Source organism: Phallusia mammillata, chromosome 6, assembly GCF_965637545.1.
Source record: "Phallusia mammillata chromosome 6, kaPhaMamm4.hap1.1, whole genome shotgun sequence".
Lineage (NCBI taxonomy): Eukaryota > Metazoa > Chordata > Ascidiacea > Phlebobranchia > Ascidiidae > Phallusia > Phallusia mammillata.
The window spans coordinates 17639516-17667336 of NC_137257.1; the positions used below are offsets into that span (position 1 = coordinate 17639516).

The following is a 27821-nucleotide window of genomic DNA, read 5'->3' on the forward strand; positions in this document are numbered from 1 at the left end:
AAATGCTGTATATGAAAAACATGTAGCATCAAATTGACTTTCTTGACTTTGTGAACCTTTAAACATTTCAACTACAATAATTTTAAATTCCCCTATTGGAAGAATCAACTTTTGAAACTTTTGAAAAAATTACACAACCTCCATTGCCGTGGAAACCTACAAAAATCTATTTGTCTTAATTTCTGGTTTACATTAGTAAGTTACGTGAATGTAAGTAAACCAAGAGACACAATCGACTCCTAGCAAAATACGTTTGTTTTCGTTAGTATCGTAACATGCTTGACGTTGGTACAGTACCACACAAGTTAGGTATGCTGACTGTAGAGTTTGCATCAGAACAGGAAAATGGCTTGTCATTGTTTCAATGCAACGTTTTATTAAATTTTAGTCAATATAATGTGAACAAATCAGTGGTTTTTATGTAATTTTTTGGTCGCAGACGTTTGGACTAATTTTTTCCGGCTGCATTAAAAAGCATTAGTGGATCCCTGCTATATTTAAAATGCTGTTGAACCTTAATGTTTAAACTAAGTGTCACCAATCTTTTTCTGTTCAGGCCGATTCAAAATCCGGTGCAACGCGCTCGAAGTCTCATTCGTTACCCTCTGCTGCTCCAAGTGGCCAATTTTTGAAGATGTCAGGACTGAACAACAGACTCTCTCAAAAGTTGGACTCTTCCAGAGATATGAAAAGCAATCGGAGAAAAAAAGGGTAAAGATTATTTTTGACATGCTTGTGCCCTTGCAAGCAGTAAAATGACAAAATTGGGCTTGTGTGGAAAATTGGGCTTTTGATTTACTTGACTTTAGGTTTTTGTTTTTAAAAGTTTGACCTGGCATGGGCTTAGGTTGTGGCAGTATTTCGTTGTTTGATCTTACTTTTGTATGATTGACTAAATTCAGTTGTGTATTTAATCATTGGCCGTTACCCATATATTTTGCAGAGCTTTAATCGGTGATGAGGACGAGGGCGGTGGCGATGCAGTGAACAACGTGAGTAATTACTCAATAATATATTTAGCCATGATTTGAAACTTGCCTCAATTAAAACCGATTTCATTATTAGAACAACAAAGCGGTATCGGACCTTAACGATGACATTAGCAGTCTGACGTCACTGTCTTCTGACCCGACCCTAGCTGCGTCATCGAAAGAGTGAGTAGAGTTTTTAAAAGCATTAGTAAAAAGTCCACCCATTGTCATCATCATCATCCAGTGCCATGTAGTGATGGGACGATACCAGATTTTGAAGCGAGTACCGATACCGAGTACGAGTACCACATGTATATACCTTCGATACCGAGTACCGAGTACGATTACCGAGTACTTAAGTGTAGTGTTGTACTTAGTTGTATATCACTAGCTAATTTATCTGCCATGCTCGGGGTAAAGGCGTGCGCACACACATGCCGAAAAATGTAATCACCACGTGATAGCGAAAAAGACGTACGTAAACTGGCGGGACTTTTTTCCAATTTTGTGCTGTCCGAAGCAAATATTGGCCAAAAGTTGCCCGTATTCTTATGGTGTAAATCGGCCTTCGATACTCGAAAAAAATCGAAAACTGAGACAAAATATTTCGATACCGAGTACGAGTATCGATACCACTGAAATCGTTCGATACCATCGATACCGAGTACCGGGTACCGGGTACTCGTCCCATCACTAGTGCCATGCCTGAACCAGGCTTCGGCTGCCATGAAACACTGGTTTCTCCAGGTGTGTGACTATTTCTTGCCAGTTCAAAAATATTCTCTGCTTGGAAGTCTAGAAAGTCCCTCAGTTGATTAATTAGCAATTTCCTTTTTCGTCCCGGTGAACGTTTCCCATATTTTGCCACACGAAATTAAGTATTCTTGTTTTTGTTGTCTGGTAATGTAGCCACAAAACTTGAGTTGTCGAAGTTTTATTGTGCTTAACAGTGATCTTTGTTGATTTGTCTGAATTAATACCTCATGATTGGTTTTATGGGAGGTATATGATATTCGTTGCATTTTTCTCAAGAACCACATCCCACCCGCACTGCGGTTGTCAATCAGTTCCTTTGTGAAAGTCGAACTTTCACACCCGTGGAGTAGAACGGGTAGAACCACCCATTGTAACCTCCGTTAACTACATCAACGAAATACTAGGCATCGGTGCTTGTGATTCGGCTTTCATTGGGTTTTGCAGTTTAATTTGTTGAGCACGATTCTCGAAAAGACCCTGTTGTGGCTTCAAATCCCGCCTAGATTTTTCTAGTCTGTGCCTTGTTATGGGTCCCCTTCCCTGAAGGGGACACATATTGTTTTTGTCTATATTTTTTTTTCTTTTTTCTTTTTTTCTTTTTTTCTTTTTTTCTTTTTTCTTTTTTTCTTTCTAACGCAGATTTGTTCCCACGTTTTGGTCAAGAAAGAATGGTTCAAACTTTCAAATTTACACACATTACAGATATTGGTCTAAAGATGGTCCATGTGAATTTTGACCCCGTTTGATCCCTCGGTTCACCCACAGCCCCCCAAAACGTGAAATTTTTAGCGCGGATTTGTTCCCACGTTTTGGTCAAGAAAGAATGGTTCAAACTTTTTCAAATTTACACACATAATAGGTATTGGTCTAAAGATGGTCCATGTGAATTTTGACCCCGTTTGATCCCTCGGTTCACCCACAGCACCCCAAAACATGAAATTTTTAGCGCGGCTATTGTTCCCACGTTTTGGTCAAGAAAGAATGGTTCAAACTTTTTCAATTTTACACACATTACAGATATTGGTCTAAAGATGGTCCATGTGAATTTTGACCCCGTATGACCCAGAGATTCACCCACAGGCCCCCGAAACGTAAATGTGTCTAACGCTCGTTTGGTCAAGAAAGACACTGTAGGCAGAAGTACCAAGAGAGTAACTCACTGGTTTACGATAGCGGGAGGGCTCAGCTTGACGTCGGACAGACGTTTTACGAGACATCGTTTCAGTGATTAGAAATCAGCTGTTTTGCACAGCAATGCTATGTCGTTTTATTAAGTTATCACTCACATTTTTAGTTTTGGCGAAGGTTTTACACCTATGACGTGATTTAAGCCTAATAACCGTGCTTCGGTTTTGTATATGTCAAGAAAAACTTTGTTAATAAAAGTTAAGATGAAAAAATTAACTTGACTTTTTTGCCAAATAAATGTTTTTTTAAATGCTCGCTGTCAGGTTGGCCGCCGCATGATCACGGGTTACTTAAGGTCAACTAGTCGGTATTATAAACACAGCTCAGAACTTTCTTCATAACGTAGCGTTTTTTTAACAATCAATTTAGGAGTCAATACTCAAGGCATGTATAAATTAGGCTTAACAGTATTGTTGAACACGAATGACGGCGTGCTATTGAAAACGGTGTCAAAAGGTCAAACAGTCGTTTGGCGTGTGCACCCTGAGAGGTTACTACAGGTCAATGGTACTCATTTTGCGAAACAAAGTTAAATGAAAAACAATTTGTTATGTATACACTTGTAGCAAATTGCTTTTTAATTTAAAGTGTCTGTAACACAACTGTTACAGCTTTCTAAAAAAAATTGCCCGACCTTGGAGGACTATATCTGGGTTAAAGCAAGAGATTAGATTTAAGTCTTTGTTACGTTTTTTTAATGTTTTTGTAAATACATGACAATAAGAGTGCAAAAAGAATACGAACAATGTTTTTTATTGTTGGGTTAATGCTTTCTAAAAATTTGTCCTTAAGAATGTAAAAATCACCGCAACATTTGTTTACCGTAAATCCGCACAAACATGCGTGTGGGGACCCATTAGTTTTTGTTTACAAAAACAATCATATGTGTAGATCAAATGATGTGTATGGTAAATTGGTAAATATCGTATAGAATATATAAAATGGAAGTATATCAGAAAGCCACTCTTCTAGTTATATTGAAACAACGCTTTCGATGGGCCTGGTGATCTATGATTAAAATATGAGCATGCCACGATCGCTGGTCTGCATGAATGCTTCAGGGCCGATCCCAGTTATGAGTGTATTCATCTGAACGAAGTGTTTGAAGATGGAAGGTCTCTTTTAAATGAAAATACCCTAATAATCAAGTACTCCAAAAGCCCGGCAATCCTTTCATAATGTTATTTTTTTAGGTCTGACAAACCTTCAACCGAAATTACCCAAGTCGACGTTACAACTACGTCAGGTAGAAGATTGAATTGCACTAAAATCTCTGCTAAAAGTAGAGGCTTTGCATGTGAAAATATTTCTTTCGCATTTTTAACTTTCTGCCCGTATGCAAGTCTTTGTAAGTAAGTAAGTAAGTATTTTTGGATGAGCCAATCAGACTTTCATGCTAACCTAACAAGGAAATACTTACTATATGGTGAAGTATTTAAGTGTTATTGGCATTTCTTGTTGTTTGTTCTTCGTTTCAAGTGATATTTAATTACAGCACCACTAAAAGGCCTTAAATTAAAAATCCGCTTGCAAAGGGATTTTACGACGTGTACATAAAAGCCCGTAACTTTATTTTGCGCTGGGAATTTTTTATCAACATTTAACGTAACATTCAATTGCAGGTTCATCAATGACCGACATTCTTAGCAAGAATTGTATGAACCCATCAAGCAATCGTTCATCTCTGGAGGAAGGTAAAGTCACATCTTTTTGTCACATACATTTATCACGAACTTTTATATACTCTAAAAACAACGAGAGAAAATGGAATGGTTTGATTGTGGGACCAGTACTCGCATGTTCAAGAAAAACAGCAAAATTTTTGAACATGTTAGAACAATGGCTTTTAAACATTAACTTATATTTTCATAACGATCACTTTGCCTTTATCTTTAGGCCTCGTGGGCCAAAACTTTGAATTAAAAAAACACTGGCTAATTTTACTATTTGCAAAACTATGACCCAAAGAACACCCAAAGACGATTTGTGACATTACAGACAAGACCAAAAAGCATCAGGATTATGCGCGAACAATTGCATTTTTTGTCACTTGCGACAGAGTAAACGGCATAGATCACATAATACAAATTCAAACGCCAGGCGGTCCCCGCGAAAGTGCTTCACGGACCCCAGTTTGACAACCGGTGTGACTGAACATACAATATAATAAACGCATAGACATTCATTCTGGGATCAACCCAGAAGCGATGTGGGATTCGGTATTACACCTTGAATAGGCCTGGCGTATACAAACAATAACACGACTAATAGTTTTAAACACAGGGTATATGTAATGTCTTATACTATAAAACTTGTTATGTGGTGCTGGAAGTCGACAGAGCAATGCCGTCAAAAAGTTGATATATTCGTTGGTTTCTTCGGGAGAAATTTGTATTTCGAATTTCTAAACATTTTCCTATATCTCTTTTTTCAGGCACATCAGCAGCTGAAAATGTTCGTCGGAAGTTCATGGACGAAACAAACAACCGTATTTCTCTTGAACAGTTTCTTAACGAATCTACAGCCTCTATCAGAATGGCCGGTACATGATTGAGCATTTTTTTTAGTTTGCAGTAATTTTAGTCAAGTTTATTAAATGATAATCTCTTTAAATCATTGTGGAGTGGTATATATTAGTGACGGTTTGTCAAATTTATTCGGCCGAAGCAGCCATTTTTTCGAAGATTCGGTTTCGGCTGAATGATTTCTTGCGATTCGACAAATCTTATACGCTTAATAAGGTACCACACAATATTTTAAACTACGCCCCAACTAAAATTGCGTATTATGAACTATTAAGATTTTTAAACATTATCGTTTTTCCCACTCCAGACATTAAGTCGGTAATTTATTGGCAGGCTGGCAACCATGGCTGAGGCAACCTTAAACCCATCAGAAATAAAATGTAAATGAAACACAACTATCCTGTTCTGCAACACCACTGTCATAAATAATTTGATTGATTCGGCCGATTTAAAACTGCCGAATATTCGGTTTCGACCCCAAGTTAAGATTCGGTGCATCTCAAGTATATATCACTCATAGTCCCAACATTTTCTGCAGAGTTGTGAGTAGAACCTAAGTCTAAATAAAACAGTCTTGACTTGGACCTGCCTTGCACTACACAGTTTCACCAACTTTAGGGTCTAAAACAGCGGTTCTTAACTTGTTTTTGTCCACGCCTCCTTAAGAGGTTTGTCCGGCACTTCACGCCCCCCTGAAACAGGCAAAAAACGGCTTTTTTTTGAACACTTGCAGCAATAGAACTACAAGAAGTCTCTCATGTCTATGTTGTAAACCAGGGGTCACCAAATTACAGCCCGGGGGCTTAAAGATAGTGCAAACATGCAGAATACATTTTAGTAAGGGTGCCCCCCTGGTTAAGAACCACTGGTCTAAAACGTGCTTTTTAAAATCTCGTGTTGGCCTAGTTTTCGTTCTCAGATTCAGGCTCGCAATTCTGTTAGTTAAGCTATTTCTACCTTACGAAACTTTATCCTTGTGTAGATTTTCCGCGCGACCACCTTCCTGTGCGTTACTTCGATTCGGACGGTGACGACACATCGGGTCACATGACGTCAAAGGCCGAAAACGACGCAGCGGAAATTCCTCTTCTTTCCACATGTAAGTTTTTACCCGAACATAACTTAAAATATTGCTTCAAAATTTGTATTGTTAAGAATTAAGACAAGTTTTGAGGTACTCAAATTTTTTCTAACTCTGGTCTATGGCGCCTTAAATCTATTTAAATGACCAGGTTATATATTGTACTGTATAAATTACTGAAGCAAGTTCTTTGCCCTTGTCCGTCTTGTGGACCATCAACACTTTGTGGTTGAAAATTGTGGGTTTCAAATTCTAGCTCCTGTAAGGCTTTGCTGAATTTGCATCCTGTAATTATAATAACAGGGTATGTTTTATTTTTCAAAAGCAAGCGCTGAACCATCTTCATTCTCAGGAATTGAGGTCAGTTTGTCTCTTTACTTTTACGAGTTTTTTTATATTTTGTGTATCCATATTGTTTTCGTTTTTTGTGTATAACGCTGGTTTGTAAACTTAAGCTTCAAATTTTAAATTTACACACATGTTAGTTAGTTATGCAAAGTTGATCCTCCCAAAGTTTGTGCTTAAATGACCAAGCGGTTCACCTATTTCAACGCGGGCAAAAATGTCTGCTTGCAAAAACAAGTATGTTGTTAACTGGCAGTTAAAAATGGGGTACCTAATTGACATTAGGTAACAAATACACATCGACATTAAGTATGGCAAATGGTGTATGTGGTAAGCCAATCAAATAGGCTGTGGAAAAATTTAACACATTATAATAAAGTCAGGTACACAATTTACTAACCAGAAACAAACAGATCAGGAAATTAGTATAAAACATGACAGTTATTTCATTCATTTAACAATAACACAAGTTGCTGTCAAAACGTCATATTTTATACTAATATACTGCCTTTTTTTGTTTCTGCTTATATTAATTTACCTTTTTTACTTCACTTTTACAAGTTCACCTGTTTAAATACCACTAGATTAGTTTTATTAGTGGTCTGTGGATTTTGGGTTATTGCTTGGTGTCAAAAATTTTATGCTGCAAAGTGCCAGCTAGAATCTAAATGTGTTAAGATGTCTGTTATTTTGTTGCAGGTGCCTAAAGACAAGAAAGTAACTTACAAGTTTTCGCCGCCGATTTCCAGGTAAACTTTTGTTAGCCTATGTTAAATCGTCAAAAGTCTTAAAAAAATAAACCAGGTAATTCAATGTTCAATAAACAATGGCAGATGCTTTTTCAAAGGCCACGGCAAAAAAAAATCCAATTTAAAAACACCATTTCTAATTATGTTCATAAAAATTGGTGTAAACTGATAGTTTTGGCAAAAAAGTTAAAAATCTAGCGATTTTACCTGCGACAAAATGTGTATTACCCTGGTTTCAAAAATCTGGCAAGTGTGAAAAGACCTAATGACGGTTTATAATTTTTTTGTACGTTGGAAGGTTAGCGGATTCATTCAGTCTAATTTTATGGAAATTGTTTTGTTAGAAAATCGCGTCCGAGAGGAAGCCTTGAAGACTCGGAAAGCCTTAGCGTGGAAGAAAACTTTCGAGAATGTCTTCATAATTTTAACTTTTCTGGATCAGGAAGGGTAAGACTTTACTACGAATTTAACTGCTTTTAAAAAAAGTCAAAGTCATAAAGTGCTTGCCTAATCCAATATTTCTGAGAGTATTATGTCTCTATTGAATTTGAATTATTATCGTACACCAAACCATTTTACATGCGGATTACCTTTCATGTAATTAGGATCATACATATAAGTATTAACAACTTGCAACGTTTGCTGCCAATTAAAATGGTATTTGTAAATCATATTGGTAAAAGTAAAATCAAATTTCAATTGTTTTGTCGTTAAGTCTGAATAATAAAACGACAATATTTTACACTGTATCAGTGACAATTTGTTGTAATACACATTATCACATGACACAACTGTTTCGTACAGCCACGTCATCACCGAAACGTCAGCGCAACCACGTCATCAGCTGCTTTGGCTCAACGCTCTCGTTCGTCCTATTCCCGCGGCCGAAACTTTGTCCCAGCTAACAGGTCGCACAGTTTTGACACATCGGCTTTCCGTCCTCGCGGCCCGGCAACTTGGAACCCTACGGGCGGCCAACGCCGTCGTGCTGAGTCGGGAGGCAGTGGAAGACAGCGCCACCCAGCGGGAACCGACACGCAACCGGTTAAGGCTGATCTCGAGGAAGGGGACTCCCGGTAGGTTTTCAGACATTCTTGGGATTTTACTGTTTAAAATGGTCGCTTTATAAGAAATTTGGTCTGCAAGTTATGTCATTATCCTGATGAAGGCGTCTTGAATAGGATGTCGAAACGTCGATTGTCTACAATAAAACTGCTGGATCAGCAATACTTGGTTATACATTATGCCTGGCAGCAATAGCCTATTTCATGGTCGTATGTGTTACGCCTTTTTCTTTGTTCTGCTGCAATAACGGGCTGTCATTGCCCATTTCTTACTTGTACTAAAATGTTAAAAGATCAAAAGCGATAAAAGACAAGCAGCGCAGATATAACAGTCGTGATACAACCACCGCTCACCAACAGCTCCAACTGCCGGCTTCCAAGCCTCGTGGGGCCACGTCCCTATTCGTAATTCGCTACAGCGACGCAACATAGGGTTGCATTTATAACGCCATACTGTGCCAAAATAAAAACGTAACACATGTATCGGGTTATTTTTTTAGCTCTCCAAAACTGACCACTGGAGGCAGCAGTTCGAACGGTGATGACGTGGAGTTGACGTCACGCCCCTCACAGAAACTTCATTTTGCCAAAAACCACACCGATACCACAGAAGGAGCAATACACAGCTTTCAAGGCAATATTTTTTGAGTGCAAATCTCAATAACTTTTTTTATTTATTCATTTGATGTCTTGGCCTTTTGTCATACAATGTAAGCCTGCAGAATACTAAATGACGTCATCAAATTTGTGATATCATTGCAGACGAGAACGGTCGATGGATGACGTACACGTTCAGCAACGATGGGGCAGGAACCGCCGAGGCTGTATCGAATCCTTTAGAACAAAGATCCGGATCCGTCTTAAGAAGCCGAAACGTTTCGGGAAGGTTTGTAAGACTGGCAAAGTTATTAGTCGTTTGTTTTTATTGCAATATCAGAACTTAGTGCTTGTCAAGACCATGCAGTGATTCTCAACCTTTTTTATAGTCGGGGTCAAAAGGTAGTTTTTCAGTATTTAAGGAGTCGCAAAAACACGAATAAAAAAATAATGCAGCAAACAAAAAGATTCCAAATAGTTAGTTTTTGTTAATAACACTTCTCTGTAGAAAGCTTACTGATTCTGACTTATGAGACATAATACAACACCTTTGTACGTAATTATTTTCGGTAAAAGATTGATTGGGTTGAATAATGATAGTGTTTAAATATGCTGCATCGTAAACTTTTATAAATAGTAAATTTCGAAACATCCATTTTTTTGACTATTGTAGCTGTTAACGCTTCCAGTTAGCCTATTAAGACTGAATTATCTGTCTCAAGTCTAAACTGTCGTCACAAACTAAAATGTAATTTTATATAATCAAAGGTTAAATCTTTCAATTTTAACTTAATCAAGCGTGAATTCACTCTTGCGCTTATGGATCTCTGTGTACTATTTTCAGTTTAAATTAGAGTTAAACTATTTAGCAGGGCTATGCCTCTAAATATATACAACCTTTAGCACACCACCTTCTGATTTTAATAAATACATATACAATATATAGATACAATATATAAACATATACAACCTTTAGCACACCACCTTCTGATTTTAATAAATACATATACAATATATAGATACAATATATAAACATATACAACCTTTAGCACACCACCTTCTGAATTTAATATATACATATAGGCTACAATATATAGATACAATACATTTTAATATATACATATACAATACATAGATCCTATACATAAACATATAGAACCTTTAGCACACCACCTTCTGTAGGGATATTTCTTGCATTATTAAAAGGAGCTAGCTTTACATTGTGAGAGATAGCAACATCAGGCGAACCTGTAGCATGGCGACACGACGATACAGCGATACGATATTGACAAACAGTACTAGAGCGATGATTTACAGGATATTTAGTGTAATAAAGTGAACAAGCTTATACACTCAACTGCCCTAAGCAGCAACAGGCCCACCCAATTACATTCGAACTGTTACACAATGAAAAATAAACTGAAGAAAATCACGATGGAACATTCAAAGAAACTTACTTTTACAAAAGAATTGTGTTTAACCAGTGAATTTCGACCTGTGTTTCAAGGAGCACTAGTCAAACTAATCAATTTCTTGCAGAACATCGGTTGGAAATCACTGGTTTAAAGCACTGGCTATGTTTAAATATTGTCACCATGTTTAAATGATTTCTGTAGACCTCATTCATTTACGAACATTTTTTTCACGTGAACGCTAATTTTAAAAAAGTGCAAAAAATGAATTTTTGTGTAAGTTTGCAGGCTACACAACACCTTTTGCACACTGCATTATGAAATACGGCCATTTTGCTACACATGTAAATTCTCGTTGCGTATAGTTTGAAAATCGCTGATGTGTGCAAAGTGCGCAAGGTATCGTGTTGCGGACGTTCTCAGGTACATATAATGACCCGTTTCGCCATCTTATTCGTGGCGGCCGCGTGGCCTAATGGATAAGGCGTCTGACTTCGAATCAGAAGATTGAGGGTTCGAGTCCCTTCGTGGTCACTTTTTTCTCGCACATTAGTTGTGTTTTTAAGTCTTGGAATTAGTTTCTGTTACATGTACGTATTTGAACAAATTCAGATTTGTTTTTGTTTTAAGCCACACATGTCTAAAATTGATTTTGTTCACGACTTTTGTAAAAACGGCATTGGCGTCTTTGCAATCACGTAGTATTTGAATCCTTCGAATGATTGTGGGTTGGAGTCTATTCGTGGCCATAGTTTGCAAAATTGCAAATTAACTTTGTTGATACTTTTGTTGGTAAATCATTCTTTCGTTTACTTAAGTCCACTGTAGACATTTTTAATAATATTATTGTTACAAAGGAGCAAAATGCTAATCGATTTTTTTTGTGAGAAAAAAAATAGATATAAATTCTTCGCTTTTTTAACTTTTATATATATTAACAGGACTAGAGGCGACAGTTCTTCCACGACTTCCAATCGTGATCGCCGTAGCAACGACGGTGACGCAGGTGGTGACGTCATCGATGTCGCCATGCGATCGATGCTTCGAGCAAGAATGGCGAGCAGGGGAGCCCTCAGGCTCCTTCCCGAGTAAGTACATTATTTATACAATTTTTTTACTTATACTTTTGAGATTTATCACAAAAATAGTTTTTGCCTGCCTGTTATTGGTGACGTCATGTTACTATGGCACTAAGGTTAACGAAACAAAACATCTTACGTTTCGAGGTCGCAAACGGCGTCTTTACCAGGGTCACGGATTATACAAAAGAGGGATTTCTGAGTGATAAAACATTTACTCGGACGCCAACACTATGAAACTAAAACTGATGTTCAAATTTTAGCTATCGGTCGCTTTTACCTCGCTGAACTACAGTTCGACTCAGTTTCGAACAGTTTCTTTTTCGTGTTCACCTTTTTGTTGTTCTAAAACTGTTTTGGGTAGTTGACATTACCCTGTAAAGTTGTATAAAACGTCGAAACGTCGAATGTTTTGTTTATGGTAGAAAAAAATGTTTTTGAATTATGCCTGACAATAGCACTATATTTAAAGGTTAACGAAGTTACGTGTGCGTGACATAATAAAAGCAAGTGCATGACTTTTGAGAACCGATAGTTATTAGAGGATGTCGCCACGGTTTAGATGCCTGGTGGCAATCAAACAAACAATTGCTGTCTGAGTCTGCCTGCGTGGGGAGCACGGCGTTTAATGTTTGTTGATCTTTGTAACGCCCTGATTACCAGTATTTAGGTCGTTGGCTGGCTACTCACTGTATTGCGGTGTTGGTGGCCTTTCTGCCTTTTAAAAGTCAGCTGTTAAAGCTGTTTTGGATTAGCTGGTTCTTTTTTGGGCGCCATTATGAGATAATACACATAATTTTCACTTGTTTGTTTTGGACAGTAACAATGACATAAATGCAAATTGCAATTGTAAGATTGGGTGTAGCAAAATGGGGTAGTTAAAAATGCCAAAATTTTCTGGAAACTTCGCAGGTTCATAAACACACGTACATTCTGTGGTAAACTGACATATGTTATTTCATGCTTAGACATATGGATTTTCTTCACTATAACCACGTTTTTGGGAAACCATTTCGCTTAATTGCCTTCCGCTTTGTCTTACATTAAGTTTGTCGTTCGCTGTAATAAGTTTCAACATAGTCACTGGTTAGAATTGCGCTTTCGACTGGCCGCGTGGCCTAATGGATAAGGCGTCTGACTTCGAATCAGAAGATTGAGGGTTCGAGTCCCTTCGTGGTCACTTTTTGTGTTGCGAAAGTCGGCCATGACATTTACAGCAATGCTGTAGAAATTTATACCATGTTTCGTCAACCCTCTTTCTACAGACGTATTAAAATGTTTTTTTCCTGTTACGGTTTTAAATCAGTTCATTAAATTAAGTACTTTGTTTACACTTTTGTTTAAAGCAGATATCTTTGGAATGTGAAGCCAAATACTACATAGTCTTTACAAAAACAAAACTTACTTAAGTTGATTGACCATCTGCACTATAACTCGTAATGATTAACCATTTCTGAAATATTAGAACGAAACAAGGCCAAATACATTACTAAATATTTATATTTGTGATCTTTTCAGACACCAAGATCTTAGAGAGGCCTTTCGCCGCTCAATAGACACGGGCCAGAGAATGGCTCAACATGGAACTGATACGTCACCCCCGTCTATCACCACTCCTGTAAGTAGAATGATAACCAGTGTTGTTATCTTTGCGTTATGTGCCTGTATTGGGCTTTTCTATCATAAAGAAACCGGAGTTAAGCATTAAGTTGTTTTTCTTAGTGGCCCTAAAACTTTTTAAACTAATGGTTCTCAACCTTTTTGGGCAAATTCATCGCTTAACAATTCAAATTATTTTATTTCCTTCTAATATACTATATGGTAGATGCTAAACCATACAAAGATCATTTGAAATTAGGTATTTTATTCACTTCACTGGCCATATTCCCAGAGCTTAAGTGTCTATTTACAAACCACATCTAAAATCAAAAGTAAATTCATCCACTCAAGTTTTGTAATTCCTCTTTGGGAAGAATTCCTCCCAGGTTCGGAACCACTGCTCTAATCAGTCAATTTTTTTAAAAATGCGTCAAATGTTTTTTTTTTGTATTAATAATAGAAAGTGACGAAATTAAAAGCTAGCAAATAATTGGTCAAAGTAAATGTGAAATCTGATTTACCAGACACATAAACACAAACAAAAAACAAACAAACAAATTGTATACTTTATGCGGAATTTAATCCAAACATCATAGTCTTAAACACATGGTGAAATATTGCACGTTTCAACACAGATTGAAATGTTCAATATCGAAAGAAGGGCGCCCTCACCGAAGATCAAAATCTTCTATAAAGTAAAAGTTTTTCCTTGCAAAACGATCACAATTCAGTATGACCGCTTAGCCCTGATGGACCTGTTGGACAGGTTAGTGTTTCAACTGCTTCATTGCTTTTTTGGTTAAAAGGTTCAAACACAAAATAACCAAATAATCTTGTTTTATATCTTTTATTGCGTTGACTTTTTTTTCAAAATACATACTATGCGAGGAAAACTGTGACAAAATATGTTATGATTTCAAATTTGTTTTGTTTAATGTAACTTATTCCAGGTTGTTCACCCACAAGTGGTTCCCTTTACAAGGATCTAAAGTACCTTTCTACATTGTGCAATAGACTTTTCTAAACAAGCATTTAACACACACTGGGCTTAAAAACACTAAGCCCAAATATTTTTACTGTAACCCTTGTAGGTTGTCTACCCGTTTAAATACTATCTTCAGTTTCTGCGAACTGTGTTGTAGCATTGAAAAGTGTTTTCTTGTGCATTGATCTAGCTTAATTTGACTCTCAGCAATGAAGCTGACACAATGGCACAAACTAGACAGATTGGCAAAAAACTTTTGTATCCCCCTAATCAGTTTTGATATACTTCCTGATTTGAAGTCTGTTTTCCACCGGCCGCGTGGCCTAATGGATAAGGCGTCTGACTTCGAATCAGAAGATTGAGGGTTCGAGTCCCTTCGTGGTCACTATTTAACCTTTTCTTGTGCGCGGTTTTGTGGTATACGTGTGAACAAAGTTTCCTGACAATTATTGTTGGCTGTGTTATAGTTCGGCAGCTAAAACTAAGAGCCCAAATGTTGTTTTTCGACAGTTAACATTCTGAAACTATTGTTTTTAGGGCTTCATTAAAATACTCAATCTACGCAATCTAAAAACGCTTAAAATTTTTGGAAATGTTAACGTTTTGGGTTGGGGTGAGGGTTTGTAATTCCACTAACTTTACTATGCTACCTCAGATCCCCCTTATAAAGCTGACACTCTCACATGTGTTGTCTAGTAGAGGTACTAACAGCATAATTCACGACTGCCTAACATTTTGGTAAATTCTGATAGGTGGCGCAAGAGCTGAACTATTAGAAGCTATGGAGGGGTTGGGTTCGTCAATTTGATCGTTGCTGAAGTCTGTCATGACTTTCATAGTTATGCTATTTTTAATATTTTTTGGGCGTGCTTGATTGAAATTAAGTAAAAGAGCCCTAATGTTGGATTTAGATGTTTACGATTTTCTAAATTTTTGTTTTTGTAAATCGTCCAAACGTTGATTACATCGATTGGCGTAACTTTTAGATAAAGTCTTTTGACACAGACATGGCTCACTACCTTACGCAATTTACAGCGTATGGATTTCAACATTGCGTATATAATCTGGTAAATAAACTTTTATTTCTGTCCCTACCATTTAATGTGTTTTGGCTTAGTGAGGGAGAATATTTGCATCAACTCAGTATTTGAAAGAGTTCCTTCAACCGGCCGCGTGGCCTAATGGATAAGGCGTCTGACTTCGAATCAGAAGATTGAGGGTTCGAGTCCCTTCGTGGTCACTTTTTTGTTTCGCTAGTCTGTCATGACTTTCATGGTTATGGTGTAAGATTTTTTGGACATACTTTATTGAATTCTCTCCCAAACGGGCACTTTTAATTGTTTCTCCTCTTTCAATTTGAAACCAATCCACTTATTGTGTGTATTTTGTCCAAACCATTTCAAAATCGTTATTGTTCGTTACGTTTAATAGAGAAAAGAGAAAAGTTTGTGGTAAATTACTTTTTGTTTGACGTATTCCACGTTATTGGCCTAGAAGTTTCCCAGTTTACCAAATTTAAAGTTACTTTAGTGCATTGTGCAATCCTATACATGATTTGATGTTACTTTTCTGCATTCTGCAATCTTTACAAGATTTGAAGTTACTTCTCCATTGTGCAATTCTATACATGATTTAAAGTTACTTCTGCATTGTGCATTCTTTTGCAAGATTTGAGGCTACTTTTCTGCATTCTGCAAGCCCAAATCTTTTTACTGTAACCCTTGTAGGTTGTCTACCCGTTTAAATACTATCTTCAGTTTCTGCGAACTGTGTTGTAGCATTGAAAAGTGTTTTCTTGTGCATTGATCTAGCTTAATTTGACTCTCAGCAATAAAGCTGGCACAATGGCACAAACTAGACAGATTGGCAAAAAACTTTTGTATCCCCCTAATCAGTTTTGATATACTTCCTGATTTGAAGTCTGTTTTCGACCGGCCGCGTGGCCTAATGGATAAGGCGTCTGACTTCGAATCAGAAGATTGAGGGTTCGAGTCCCTTCGTGGTCACTTTTTAACCTTTTCTTGTGCGCGGTTTTGTGGTATACCTGTGAACAAGTTGCCTGATAATTGTTGGCTGTGTAAACTAAGAGCCCAAATGTTGTTTTACGACAGTTAACATTCTGAAACTATTGTTTTTAAGGGCTTCATTAAAGTACTCAATCTACGCAATCTAAAAACGCATAAATTTTTTGGAAATGTTAACGTTTTGGGTTGGGGTGAGGGTTTGTAATTCCACTAACTTTACTATGCTACCTCAGATCCCCCTTATAAAGCTGACACTCTCACATGCGTTGTAGAGTAGAGGTACTAACAGCATAATTCACGACTGCCTAACATTTTGGTAAATTCTGATAGGTGGCGCAAGAGCTGAACTATTAGAAGCTGTAGAGGGGTTGGGTTCGTCAATTTGATCGTTGCTGAAGTCTGTCATGACTTTCATAGTTATGCTATTTTTAATATTTTTTGGGCGTGCTTGATTGAAATTAAGTAAAAGAGCCCTAATGTTGGATTTAGATGTTTACGATTTTCTAAATTTTTGTTTTTGTAAATCGTCCAAACGTTGTTTACATCGATTGGCGTAACTTTTAGATAAAGTCTTTTGACACAGACATGGCTCACTACCTTACGCAATTTACAGCGTATGGATTTTAACATTGCGTATATAATCCGGTAAATAAACTTTTGATTTCTGTCCCTACGATTTAATGTGTTTTGGCTTAGTGAGGGAGAATATTTGCATAAACTCAGTATTTAAAAGAGTTCCTTCGACCGGCCGCGTGGCCTAATGGATAAGGCGTCTGACTTCGAATCAGAAGATTGAGGGTTCGAGTCCCTTCGTGGTCACTTTTTTGTTTCGCTAGTCTGTCATGACTTTCATGGTTATGGTTTAAGATTTTTGGACATACTTTATTGAATTCTCTCCCAAACGGGCACTTTTAATTGTTTCTCCTCTTTCAATTTGAAACCAATCCACTTATTGTGTGTATTTTGTCCAAACCTTTTCAAAATCGTTGTTGTTCGTTACGTTTAATAGAGAAAAGAGAAAAGTTTGTGGTAAATTACTTTTTGTTTGACGTATTCCACGTTATTGGCCTAGAAGTTTTCCAGTTTACAAAATTGGATGTTACTTTAGTGCATTGTGCAATCCTATACATGATTTGATGTTACTTTTCTGCATTCTGCAATCTTTACAAGATTTGAAGTTACTTCTCCATTGTGCAATTCTATACATGATTTAAAGTTACTTCTGCATTGTGTAATCCTTTACAAAATTTGATCTTACTTTTCTGCATTGTGCATTCTTTTGCAAGATTTGAAGTTACTTCTGCATTGTGCAATTCTATACATGATTTAAAGTTACTTCTGCATTGTGCATTCTTTTGCAAGATTTAAGGCTACTTTTCTGCATTCTGCAAGCCCAAATCTTTTTACTGTAACCCTTGTAGGTTGTCTACCCGTTTAAATACTATCTTCAGTTTCTGCGAACTGTGTTGTAGCATTGAAAAGTGTTTTCTTGTGCATTGATCTAGCTTAATTTGACTCTCAGCAATAAAGCTGGCACAATGGCACAAACTAGACAGATTGGCAAAAATCTTTTTCATCCCCCTAATCAGTTTTGATATACTTCCTGATTTGAAGTCTGTTTTCGACCGGCCGCGTGGCCTAATGGATAAGGCGTCTGACTTCGAATCAGAAGATTGAGGGTTCGAGTCCCTTCGTGGTCACTTTTTAACCTTTTCTTGTGCGCGGTTTTGTGGTATACGTGTGAACAAAGTTTCCTGATAATTATTGTTGGCTGTGTTATAGTTCGGCAGCTAAAACTAAGAGCCCAAATGTTGTTTTTCGACAGTTAACATTCTGAAACTATTGTTTTTAGGGGCTTCATTAAAATACTCAATCTACGCAATCTAAAAACGCTTAAAATTTTTGGAAATGTTAACGTTTTGGGTTGGGGTGAGGGTTTGTAATTCCACTAACTTTACTATGCTACCTCAGATCCCCCTTATAAAGCTGACACTCTCACATGTGTTGTCTAGTAGAGGTACTAACAGCATAATTCACGACTGCCTAACATTTTGGTAAATTCTGATAGGTGGCGCAAGAGCTGAACTATTAGAAGCTATGGAGGGGTTGGGTTCGTCAATTTGATCGTTGCTGAAGTCTGTCATGACTTTCATAGTTATGCTATTTTTAATATTTTTTGGGCGTGCTTGATTGAAATTAAGTAAAAGAGCCCTAATGTTGGATTTAGATGTTTACGATTTTCTAAATTTTTGTTTTTGTAAATCGTCCAAACGTTGTTTACATCGATTGGCGTAACTTTTAGATAAAGTCTTTTGACACAGACATGGCTCACTACCTTACGCAATTTACAGCGTATGGATTTTAACATTGCGTATATAATCCGGTAAATAAACTTTTGATTTCTGTCCCTACGATTTAATGTGTTTTGGCTTAGTGAGGGAGAATATTTGCATAAACTCAGTATTTAAAAGAGTTCCTTCGACCGGCCGCGTGGCCTAATGGATAAGGCGTCTGACTTCGAATCAGAAGATTGAGGGTTCGAGTCCCTTCGTGGTCACTTTTTTGTTTCGCTAGTCTGTCATGACTTTCATGGTTATGGTTTAAGATTTTTGGACATACTTTATTGAATTCTCTTCCAAACGGGCACTTTTAATTGTTTCTCCTCTTTCAATTTGAAACCAATCCACTTATTGTGTGTATTTTGTCCAAACCTTTTCAAAATCGTTGTTGTTCGTTACGTTTAGTAGAGAAAAGAGAAAAGTTTGTGGTAAATTACTTTTTGTTTGACGTATTCCACGTTATTGGCCTAGAAGTTTTCCAGTTTACAAAATTGGATGTTACTTTTCTGCATTGTACAATCCTTTACAAGATTTAAAGTTACTTTTCTGCATTGTGTAATCATTGACAAGATTTAAAGTTACTTTTCTGCATTGTGCATTCTTTTACAAGATTTAAAGTTATTTTTCTGCATTGTGCAATCTTTTACAAGATTTAAAGTTACCTTTTTGCATTGTGCAATCCTATTCAAGATTTGAAGTTACTTTTTTGCATTGTGCAATCCTATACAAGATTTAAAGTTACTTTTCTGTGTTGTCCAATCTTTTGCAAGATTCAAAGTTGCTTTTCTGCATTGTGCATACCTAAAAAAGATTTAAAGCTACTTTTCTGCATTGTGCAATCTTTTACAAGATTTGATGTTACTTTTCTGCATTGTGCAATCCTTTACAAGATTTGATGTTGCTTTTCTGCATTGTACAATCCTTTACAAGATTTAAAGTTACATTTCTGCATTGTGCAAATCCTTTACAAGATTTAAAGTTGCTTTTCTGCATTGTGCAATCCTTTACAAAATTTGATGTTACTTTTCTGCATTGTGCAATCTTTTACAAGATTTAAAGTTACTTGTTTGCATTGTGCAATGCTCTGCAAGATTTGATGTTGCTTTTCTGCATTGTGCAATCCTTTACAAAATTTGATGTTACTTTTCTGCATTGTGCAATCCTTTACAAGATTTAAAGTTGCTTTTCTGCATTGTGCAATCCTTTACAAAATTTGATGTTACTTTTCTGCATTGTGCAATCTTTTACAAGATTTAAAGTTACTTGTTTGCATTGTGCAATGCTCTGCAAGATTTGATGTTACTTTTCTGCATTGTGCAATCCTTTACAAGATTTAAAGTTGCTTTTCTGCATTGTGCAATCCTTTACAAAATTTGATGTTACTTTTCTGCATTGTGCAATCTTTTACAAGATTTAAAGTTACTTGTTTGCATTGTGCAATGCTCTGCAAGATTTGATGTTACTTTTCTGCATTGTGCAATCTTTTACAAGATTTGATGTTACTTTTCTGCATTGTGCAATCCTTTACAAGATTTGATGTTGCTTTTCTGCATTGTACAATCCTTTGCAAGATTTAAAGTTACATTTCTGCATTGTGCAAATCCTTTACAAGATTTAAAGTTGCTTTTCTGCATTGTGCAATCCTTTACAAAATTTGATGTTACTTTTCTGCATTGTGCAATCCTTTACAAGATTTAAAGTTGCTTTTCTGCATTGTGCAATCCTTTACAAAATTTGATGTTACTTTTCTGCATTGTGCAATCTTTTACAAGATTTAAAGTTACTTGTTTGCATTGTGCAATGCTCTGCAAGATTTGATGTTACTTTTCTGCATTGTGCAATCCTTTACAAATTTGAAGTTACTTTTCTGCATTATCAAGTAGACCTCAAGAACGCTAAGGAAAATTTAACACTGAACACAAATATGTTCATTGCAACACTCACATATCTTCATTCAAATAGTGTTTTCAGTTTCTTTCCAATTTCTGCGAACTGTGTTGCATAATTGATAACTGTTTTCTTGAGCACAGAGCTAAATAGATTAAATCGCTAGTATTGCAACTTGGGTAATGAAACAAAATATTGACAGAATGGCGAAATGTGTTTTTCAACCCCTTAAATCAGTTTTAATATGGTTCCTGATTTGAAGGCTGTTTTCGACCGGCCGCGTGGCCTAATGGATAAGGCGTCTGACTTCGAATCAGAAGATTGAGGGTTCGAGTCCCTTCGTGGTCACTTTTTGTTTTGCTTAAGTTTGTCATGACATTCGTAGTTGTGCTGTTCGATTTTTTGGACATACTTTATTAAATTCTTTCCCAAACGTGCGCCCTGAATTTCTTCTCTTTGCTCACGATTTGAAATTGAAAAAATGCATTGATTTCTGTAGTTTGTCAAAAACTTGTCAAAAGCGTTGATCGTTATGGATGAATGAAAACGCGAACAAAATATGCCAAAGTTCGATTGCTATACACAGCATATGGATTTGAACATTGGAGGTTCTCAATCGGGCAATCAACTTTTGATTGTTTCCTATGCGATGCAATCAACTTTTGATTGTTTCCTATGCGATGCAATCAACTTGTTGCTCCTTACTAGGCTGAACTGTTTTGATAAACATAATAGTTGAAAGAGTTCCTTCGACCGGCCGCGTGGCCTAATGGATAAGGCGTCTGACTTCGAATCAGAAGATTGAGGGTTCGAGTCCCTTCGTGGTCACTTTTTGCCGCGCAGATAACATGAATAAGTCTTGGATTTTTCTGTTTTGGTCATATCTTTGTATTTGATCAGAAAACATGTTTTTGTTTTACGTTTCGGATGTCTAATATTAGGATTGTTAGCGTATTTTGTGTAAACGTCATTGGCGCCTTGCAAACACGCATAACATTGAATCCTACTTTTGGATGACCTTTTTGTCATTAGCAACTTGTTGCCCATAACTTTTTACAAAAACTGTTTTAAATTTGTATTTTTTATGTGCTTGCAAGTTTATCCGTAACAAAGACTTTGTAATAAATCCTTTCACACTTAATCTTTTTTGCAGGAGCATTCGTTGTATTGAAGTTTCCCTTTCTGTGCTTTTTGCTGCTTTGGTGGCCTGTCTTGGAATTCTTGTACTAGCCCAGGGAAATCTGCTTTACGATTTATGGGCCTTCTGGTTCTGTGTCGTCATCGCTACGTCACAGTTTTCATTGATACGTAGCGTGCAACCTGATTCAGCCTCACCGACACACGTAAGATACAAATACATTATGTTCAATATCAAATATATTACATCTTTTTTATGCAACGGTAACTTCAATTGTATATTTTGGGCTATAAATGTGATGGTTTTAAACCTAACATGCTGCAAGGCTGTGTTTTTCAAACCTTAATTGTGTCAAAAAAGTTCAACACATTTTACTTAGTTCAAGTCCAAAAAAATTATTTTAGTCCCAAAATTTACAAGCAGTCATTGTTTCAATCTCCGAAAGACACGTATGCCACCATGTGTTGTGCATTTAATTTTTTTTTGAGGTAAAATATATTACTTTCATATACTTGCAAAAATCCAACATGAAATAAGTTTTTGTATCAAACTTTATTGTTTTTTTTTCTTACATGTTATGTTCCTTTTCTAGGGCCACAATCGTGTCATAGCTTACAGCCGTCCATTCTATTTCACGATATGCGCATCTTTGCTGCTCCTGTTCAACTATTTAGCAGACGAGAAGAACGTACGTTTACCAGGCATCACCATATATGGTGCGACATTGTTTGACAACAATGGATGTGCAATGGGCAGGGACTTTATGCTTGGTAAGATTTGATGACAACTAACAGTTTTTGTAAGAGCCTTTTATTTGTCATTTGTAGCCCTTTAGGAAAGCGGTTGTCTACAGTTTGGTAGCAACGGACCACGTTTATAAATTGTGTAGAGTTACGAAACCCGACTTTAAAGTTTACCAAAAGTAATTCTTGTGAAAGTTAACCAAAAATTCCATTTAGACGCTTTGCTGTTTTATTTTCCTACACCCCTTAGATCAGTCCCACGGGCAAACCCAGTTTGAAAACCACTGCTTAAATAGTGGATAAAATTTGTTTGCGTTTTAACGAGTCGACAATATCTCGATATTGATACAACGATATTGTTACATGGTATACATGTAGGCGTAACTCGTACAGTTAAAAATTGTGGTTTGTACCATCATAAATTTCCAAACATTACGTTCCTTGTTTAAAAGCCCTGTATTTTTATACCAAAAGTCGGAACTTTTAACACAGATCCATTCATGATTCTTGCAAGAAATGTACTATATCAACTAAAACTACATGCAGATATATATTTTCAGTACAAAAGCATCTATTTGTGTTTTGTTTGGTGTTTACGTCCTCATTTAACTCAGATCCGTTTGTAATTCGTGCAGGAAATCTACTAAATCTCAGAAAGCTGGGCAATTTCACTTTTTACAACTATATGCAGTATACATTTTCAGTGCATGAGCAGTTCTATTGTTTCTTAGTGTTTACGTTACTTCTTCCGTTCATTTTCGTCTTCGGACTTCTTCCACAAGTCAACACTTTCGTGATGTATCTGTGCGAGCAAACTGAAATCCACGCGTTCGGAGGTTCTGGTAAGCAACACCCAGCAATGTTGAATATAACTCTTACTTTCAACAATGTAGTAATTATTAACACCCAAATAGTATATTTATTGAGTTTAGAACTTGGGTGAAGTTGCAAAAGTGTATTTATACAGATATAATTTTGATCATCATTAACGAGTCTAAACATAATCTTTGGTTTAAGTTTTTGACAACGACGACTCCTAAAAGCCATAGCTTGAAATTAAAACTTATTTCCACCATAAAAACAGTGACTATGAAACACATTTGATATTTTCATTCCTTCGTGCGATTTTTCTTTTATTGCGTATTTCAACAAGTTTTTGTAAGACATTTTTCAGTGTGTCAAAGTCTGGACATTAGATATTGTTGCGAAACTGCGTTAACTCTTGTACATTTACATTGCTCATTGGCCTTTAAAATGTAACAGCCCAAAGTCAGCGACTTGCAAAAATATATAATTTTTCTTGTGTGAAGAGTTTTGAAAGAAAGTTCAAGGTTCCTTTTGTGGACGGCGGGCCGTTTTTGAACCAAAAATGTTATCGCGGACCGGTCTTCAAAAAAGTACAAATATTTAGCAATAAAAACGCTTAAATTAGTTTATCATCCTCGGGATACATGGGCCAAACGTTTTATAACATCTGACCTAAAAATTTGTACGGCCCGGTAACGAAACCCTCGCGGACCGGCGGTTGCCGACCACTGGTTTAAGGTTTAGTTTCGATTAGATGGGTAAAATTTCAATAGGTTATTTGACTATGTGAGGGATTTGATAGTTCTTGTTTTCCAGCGTCTACCAGTCTCGAAGCGTCGGCTTTCAGTGTTGGACGAAGTTTCTTGACACTACTTCTTGTGTACGGGTTCGCTTATGGAGCAATGCTTGCTAAGGTAACGCAAGAATTGATACCAAAATCAGTTTCACCCTCTAAACATACAGTAGCTCTGAGTTTTAATCACGAAATCGTTTTGAAGATTTCGGTGGGCAATTGTTAACAAGCGTAGGTCCCTCCTAGCCATATTTGGCCCGTTGGGTTTGTGTCTAATCATAGTCCAGGATGTTTCTTTTATTTACCAAGCATTTATTGTTCATTTATTGTGGAATACTTCAATATAACTGGAAGAATGGTAATAAAAATATACACATAAACAATAAAACAGCGATTAGTAAATACCTTTTGCACTCGCTTACTTTATTTACGAGTTCTCTGTATTAAATCGGGCACATATTAGGGTTGACCTAGTTATTTGTGGTGGACAAGAATTTTTAAAAATTTCCCTTTTCTTGAACAATTTTCCCTTTAAATGAATAAGTCCCTATAGGTTTAAGATCCCAACTTTAGTAAAATTTTAACAGGTTATTAACAGTTTTTACAACTGTTTTTGCAGGAAGGCAGTCAGCATATTTTATTCTCAGCATTCTGTGGATTTCTTGTATCTTTTTCGTATCACCTGAGCAGGCAAACCAGTTCGCCATGGGTGCTATGGTAAGAAAACAAACTTGTTTTAATATTTTTTTTTTTAATTTAAATGATGACGTTAAAATTAACATAAATGATGACGTCACAATTTTTGCTTAACTATTACATTTGACCAAGCAAATAATTGTAACATCAAGTCGTTTTACACGTTTAGGAAATTGCTTAAATCGAAAGTTTTGACGTCACCGGCGTGTCGTCATAGTGATGACGCAACCGAGAAGTCGGAGGATCCCTCAAAGGAGGCGGACAACGTCGGACTCAAATACGAATTGGAAGCAGTGGTAAGAATATTTTAATATTTTGTTGTATTAAAAGTGTTACGTCATCAGCGCTGACGTCACTGTTTTACGTTCACAGGACATGAGGTTGCAGTCGGATGTAGTACTTTGTCCGTTGATCGCCGTGTTTATGTTTGCAATTCATTGCAGTACAGGATTTACAGCATTGCAGGTTGGTAACCCGACGTCAAGTTGTCCAATTACTGCATAAAATTCAGTCACTCAAATCATTTACAAAAAATACTAAAGTTATAACTCTGTAAACAGACAACGGTGCTTACAACTTTGGGCTCGTCCGTTTTACATCATTTTTTTCCTCAAAGTTTTTGTGTTACATCACTGCTGTTTGTTTTTGAATTTTTTGAGATCTGTGTAAATGGAAAACCATGACTTAGGCTATTATGTGTTGATTTATGACCGTATTTTATGCCCTTCCTAAAGAGTTTAGTGGTTTACTCAAGCGAGCTTGTGTTCACAAACTGGTCTGACGACATTGCTTTTAAAACCACCCTTTTAAGAAACGTTTTATTGCCTGTGTGCATTTACGAATGCGACTGTTTTCGTTGTAGCCTGCACTTACTACAGTGTTGTACATTATGGTTGGGGTCATCGGAGCAGTCCTACATTACTTCATTCCGCAGCTTCGCAAACATTTACCTTGGTTGTTATTTTCGCGGCCTATTCTGAAGTCCAAAGAGCATGGACTATTTGAGGTTTGTGTGACAACTAAAAATTCCGCATCTAGGTCTGGTTATTGTAGTCTGCTTTAACAGTAAAAAAATCTTGCATTGATGTTTGACAAAATGAACATTTATTTATGGCAAAATTGTCAAGATTTAACTTTACGAAATTAAGTGTAAACTTGTGTCAAACTAACAAAAAGTAAACTAGTAAATTATTTTCCTTTGCTTGGAAGTAATACTTGTAAATATATGCGTTGCAACTCATAACGCATTGTATAACAAACTGCTTCGTGACAAATCCTTATTTATGTGCAGGTTAAAAATGCTGCGGTACTAATGTGGTACGAACGATTGTTTGCTATTGTTTGTTTTATGGAACGAAATTTCCTTTTTCCTTTACTGGTGGTTAACACCCTCACAGTGGAAGCCAATCTTATTATTGGAAGCTATGGACTTGGGTGCGTTTCCAATCACTATGTTAACGCCTGTTAATGGTATGATGTCGTATTTAGTTCACATAACCTCCCGCCTTTTTTCAGTTTTCCTTTTGGGTTATATAAAAGCTATACTTTTATATATACATCATACCCTCGAAAGTTTGCAAAAGTGAAGACGAATTTTGCACTAAACTTGAACTTGAAATTTTTTTTCATTTTATTTTTTAGCACAGAAAATGTTTTGTAATTTATTAGTATTTTGATTTGTTGGTTTTTTAATCATTTTTTTACGTTTTTAGAAAAACTTTTGTTAATGGAAAAACAGTTTCTTGGATACTTGTTTATGTCCATTTATTTACTTTAATGGCTCGTATCACTTGCTTGAAATCAACACATAAATCTGTGTAATTGACCATATCTTTTTCGCAGGTTTGGCTGTGTTATTTTGTCAGTTGTGGGGCTCAAGTTGCTTCGCAGCGCCTACAGTGTTCCAGCCATGCAGTACCTTGTCTTTTCATTCTCTGTATTATTTGTCCGCTACGACGCTCAACAGTACAATGCATCTGTTCTTGTGACTTGCTTCTTTTTCGGAATACTTTTTGTCAAGGTAAAAATTGACAAGGGAAGGGAAAATTTAACGTATTATCATTTTGAACAGCTTGAAGGGCCGATTTGCTTGAAGACTGCTGTACAATAGCTCCACCTACTATCTAAATGCGCATAACTTCATGCACATATACTAAAAGGTCGCCTTCACAGAATTATATAAAAGAATTTTACTTTCAAACTAAGTTGGTGCAACTCTTGCAATCAACCACTTTTGGTTGTAAAAGCTAATAGGATTTGTTGTAGCACTTAGGAAAAGAAAACTGCATTATGGCCCTTGGAAACACAGAACAAAGGGCAGCAATTAAAAAAATAACACTTTTATGTATAGTTTCAGGATCTCGTACTCAAACTGCAATTTTGGATGGTTTATGTGGCACCCTGGCAAATAACTTGGGGATCCGCATTCCACGCTTTTGCTCAACCCTTTGTGGTTCCACACAGTGCTCTGCTAACCGCCCATGCTCTTCTTGCATCTCTTCTGCAAGCTCCGTTTGTTCCATTTCTCGGTAGTGCGCTATTTCTGTCTTCCTATCCGAGACCGTTGAAGTTTTGGGAAAGAAATTACAAGTGAGTAAGATGGTTGCAATTTTTCAATGGTTTTTAATGTGATGTAGTACAATGTGAAATCCAGTGCGTCTTCTAGAGAAAGGTATAATGATACGTAAAGTATCACAAAAAAAGAAAGAAACAAATGTTATTGAACTGTAAAGCAATTTCGACCGGAGCTAACTAGTACAAGAGCATTAAGCTGGTTTAAAACATATCCGTGCATACTGTTTTAATGCAATGTTACTTGATTTGTTAAAAATATATGTTTGGGGATTTGCTGACACAGAGCTTTTTACCCGTGTCTAATCAAATTGGTTTGGTTGACATGTAAAGCCCGTTAGATACCCGTTTCGGCTGTTGTAAAGAGGTGATGCAACGTACGTTAAAGAATCAAACAAACATGAGACGAATTTTGTATTGTATACCGTGTACCTAGGCTACTTGACCAAATAGGCAAAGCGTCTGACTTTGA

General features: G+C 36.6%; 1 protein-coding gene and 10 non-coding genes across 14 annotated transcripts in view; all 11 read left to right on the forward strand.

Moving 5' to 3' along the window:
- The window catches only part of LOC145232122 (pecanex-like protein 1), a 42632-nt gene that overhangs the window by 6536 nt on the left and 8275 nt on the right, over nucleotides 1-27821 (forward strand). For all 4 annotated transcript variants that reach the window (XM_080096635.1, XM_080096636.1, XM_080096637.1 and 1 more), the window contains 27 exons: nucleotides 557-711; nucleotides 944-992; nucleotides 1066-1154; nucleotides 4109-4161; nucleotides 4538-4609; nucleotides 5350-5457; nucleotides 6423-6539; nucleotides 6847-6881; nucleotides 7566-7615; nucleotides 7960-8062; nucleotides 8420-8691; nucleotides 9180-9313; nucleotides 9442-9565; nucleotides 11630-11776; nucleotides 13286-13385; nucleotides 14002-14132; nucleotides 21755-21944; nucleotides 22332-22509; nucleotides 23214-23324; nucleotides 24106-24203; nucleotides 24702-24799; nucleotides 24948-25074; nucleotides 25151-25243; nucleotides 25641-25784; nucleotides 26070-26212; nucleotides 26621-26798; nucleotides 27129-27367. In XM_080096635.1, the coding sequence (XP_079952761.1) occupies nucleotides 557-711; nucleotides 944-992; nucleotides 1066-1154; nucleotides 4109-4161; nucleotides 4538-4609; nucleotides 5350-5457; nucleotides 6423-6539; nucleotides 6847-6881; nucleotides 7566-7615; nucleotides 7960-8062; nucleotides 8420-8691; nucleotides 9180-9313; nucleotides 9442-9565; nucleotides 11630-11776; nucleotides 13286-13385; nucleotides 14002-14132; nucleotides 21755-21944; nucleotides 22332-22509; nucleotides 23214-23324; nucleotides 24106-24203; nucleotides 24702-24799; nucleotides 24948-25074; nucleotides 25151-25243; nucleotides 25641-25784; nucleotides 26070-26212; nucleotides 26621-26798; nucleotides 27129-27367 (3338 nt within the window). The remainder of the gene's footprint in view (nucleotides 1-556; nucleotides 712-943; nucleotides 993-1065; nucleotides 1155-4108; nucleotides 4162-4537; nucleotides 4610-5349; nucleotides 5458-6422; nucleotides 6540-6846; nucleotides 6882-7565; nucleotides 7616-7959; nucleotides 8063-8419; nucleotides 8692-9179; nucleotides 9314-9441; nucleotides 9566-11629; nucleotides 11777-13285; nucleotides 13386-14001; nucleotides 14133-21754; nucleotides 21945-22331; nucleotides 22510-23213; nucleotides 23325-24105; nucleotides 24204-24701; nucleotides 24800-24947; nucleotides 25075-25150; nucleotides 25244-25640; nucleotides 25785-26069; nucleotides 26213-26620; nucleotides 26799-27128; nucleotides 27368-27821) is intronic.
- Nucleotides 11150-11222, forward strand: Trnar-ucg (transfer RNA arginine (anticodon UCG)). Its single transcript has one exon. It is a non-coding gene; the product is annotated as a tRNA-Arg (tRNA).
- On the forward strand, nucleotides 12875-12947 carry Trnar-ucg (transfer RNA arginine (anticodon UCG)). The gene has a single exon. It is a non-coding gene; the product is annotated as a tRNA-Arg (tRNA).
- Nucleotides 14664-14736, forward strand: Trnar-ucg (transfer RNA arginine (anticodon UCG)). The gene has a single exon. It is a non-coding gene; the product is annotated as a tRNA-Arg (tRNA).
- Nucleotides 15519-15591, forward strand: Trnar-ucg (transfer RNA arginine (anticodon UCG)). Its single transcript has one exon. It is a non-coding gene; the product is annotated as a tRNA-Arg (tRNA).
- Nucleotides 16285-16357, forward strand: Trnar-ucg (transfer RNA arginine (anticodon UCG)). Its single transcript has one exon. It is a non-coding gene; the product is annotated as a tRNA-Arg (tRNA).
- Nucleotides 17122-17194, forward strand: Trnar-ucg (transfer RNA arginine (anticodon UCG)). The gene has a single exon. It is a non-coding gene; the product is annotated as a tRNA-Arg (tRNA).
- Trnar-ucg (transfer RNA arginine (anticodon UCG)) lies at nucleotides 18003-18075 on the forward strand. The gene has a single exon. It is a non-coding gene; the product is annotated as a tRNA-Arg (tRNA).
- On the forward strand, nucleotides 18860-18932 carry Trnar-ucg (transfer RNA arginine (anticodon UCG)). Its single transcript has one exon. It is a non-coding gene; the product is annotated as a tRNA-Arg (tRNA).
- Trnar-ucg (transfer RNA arginine (anticodon UCG)) lies at nucleotides 20877-20949 on the forward strand. The gene has a single exon. It is a non-coding gene; the product is annotated as a tRNA-Arg (tRNA).
- Nucleotides 21357-21429, forward strand: Trnar-ucg (transfer RNA arginine (anticodon UCG)). The gene has a single exon. It is a non-coding gene; the product is annotated as a tRNA-Arg (tRNA).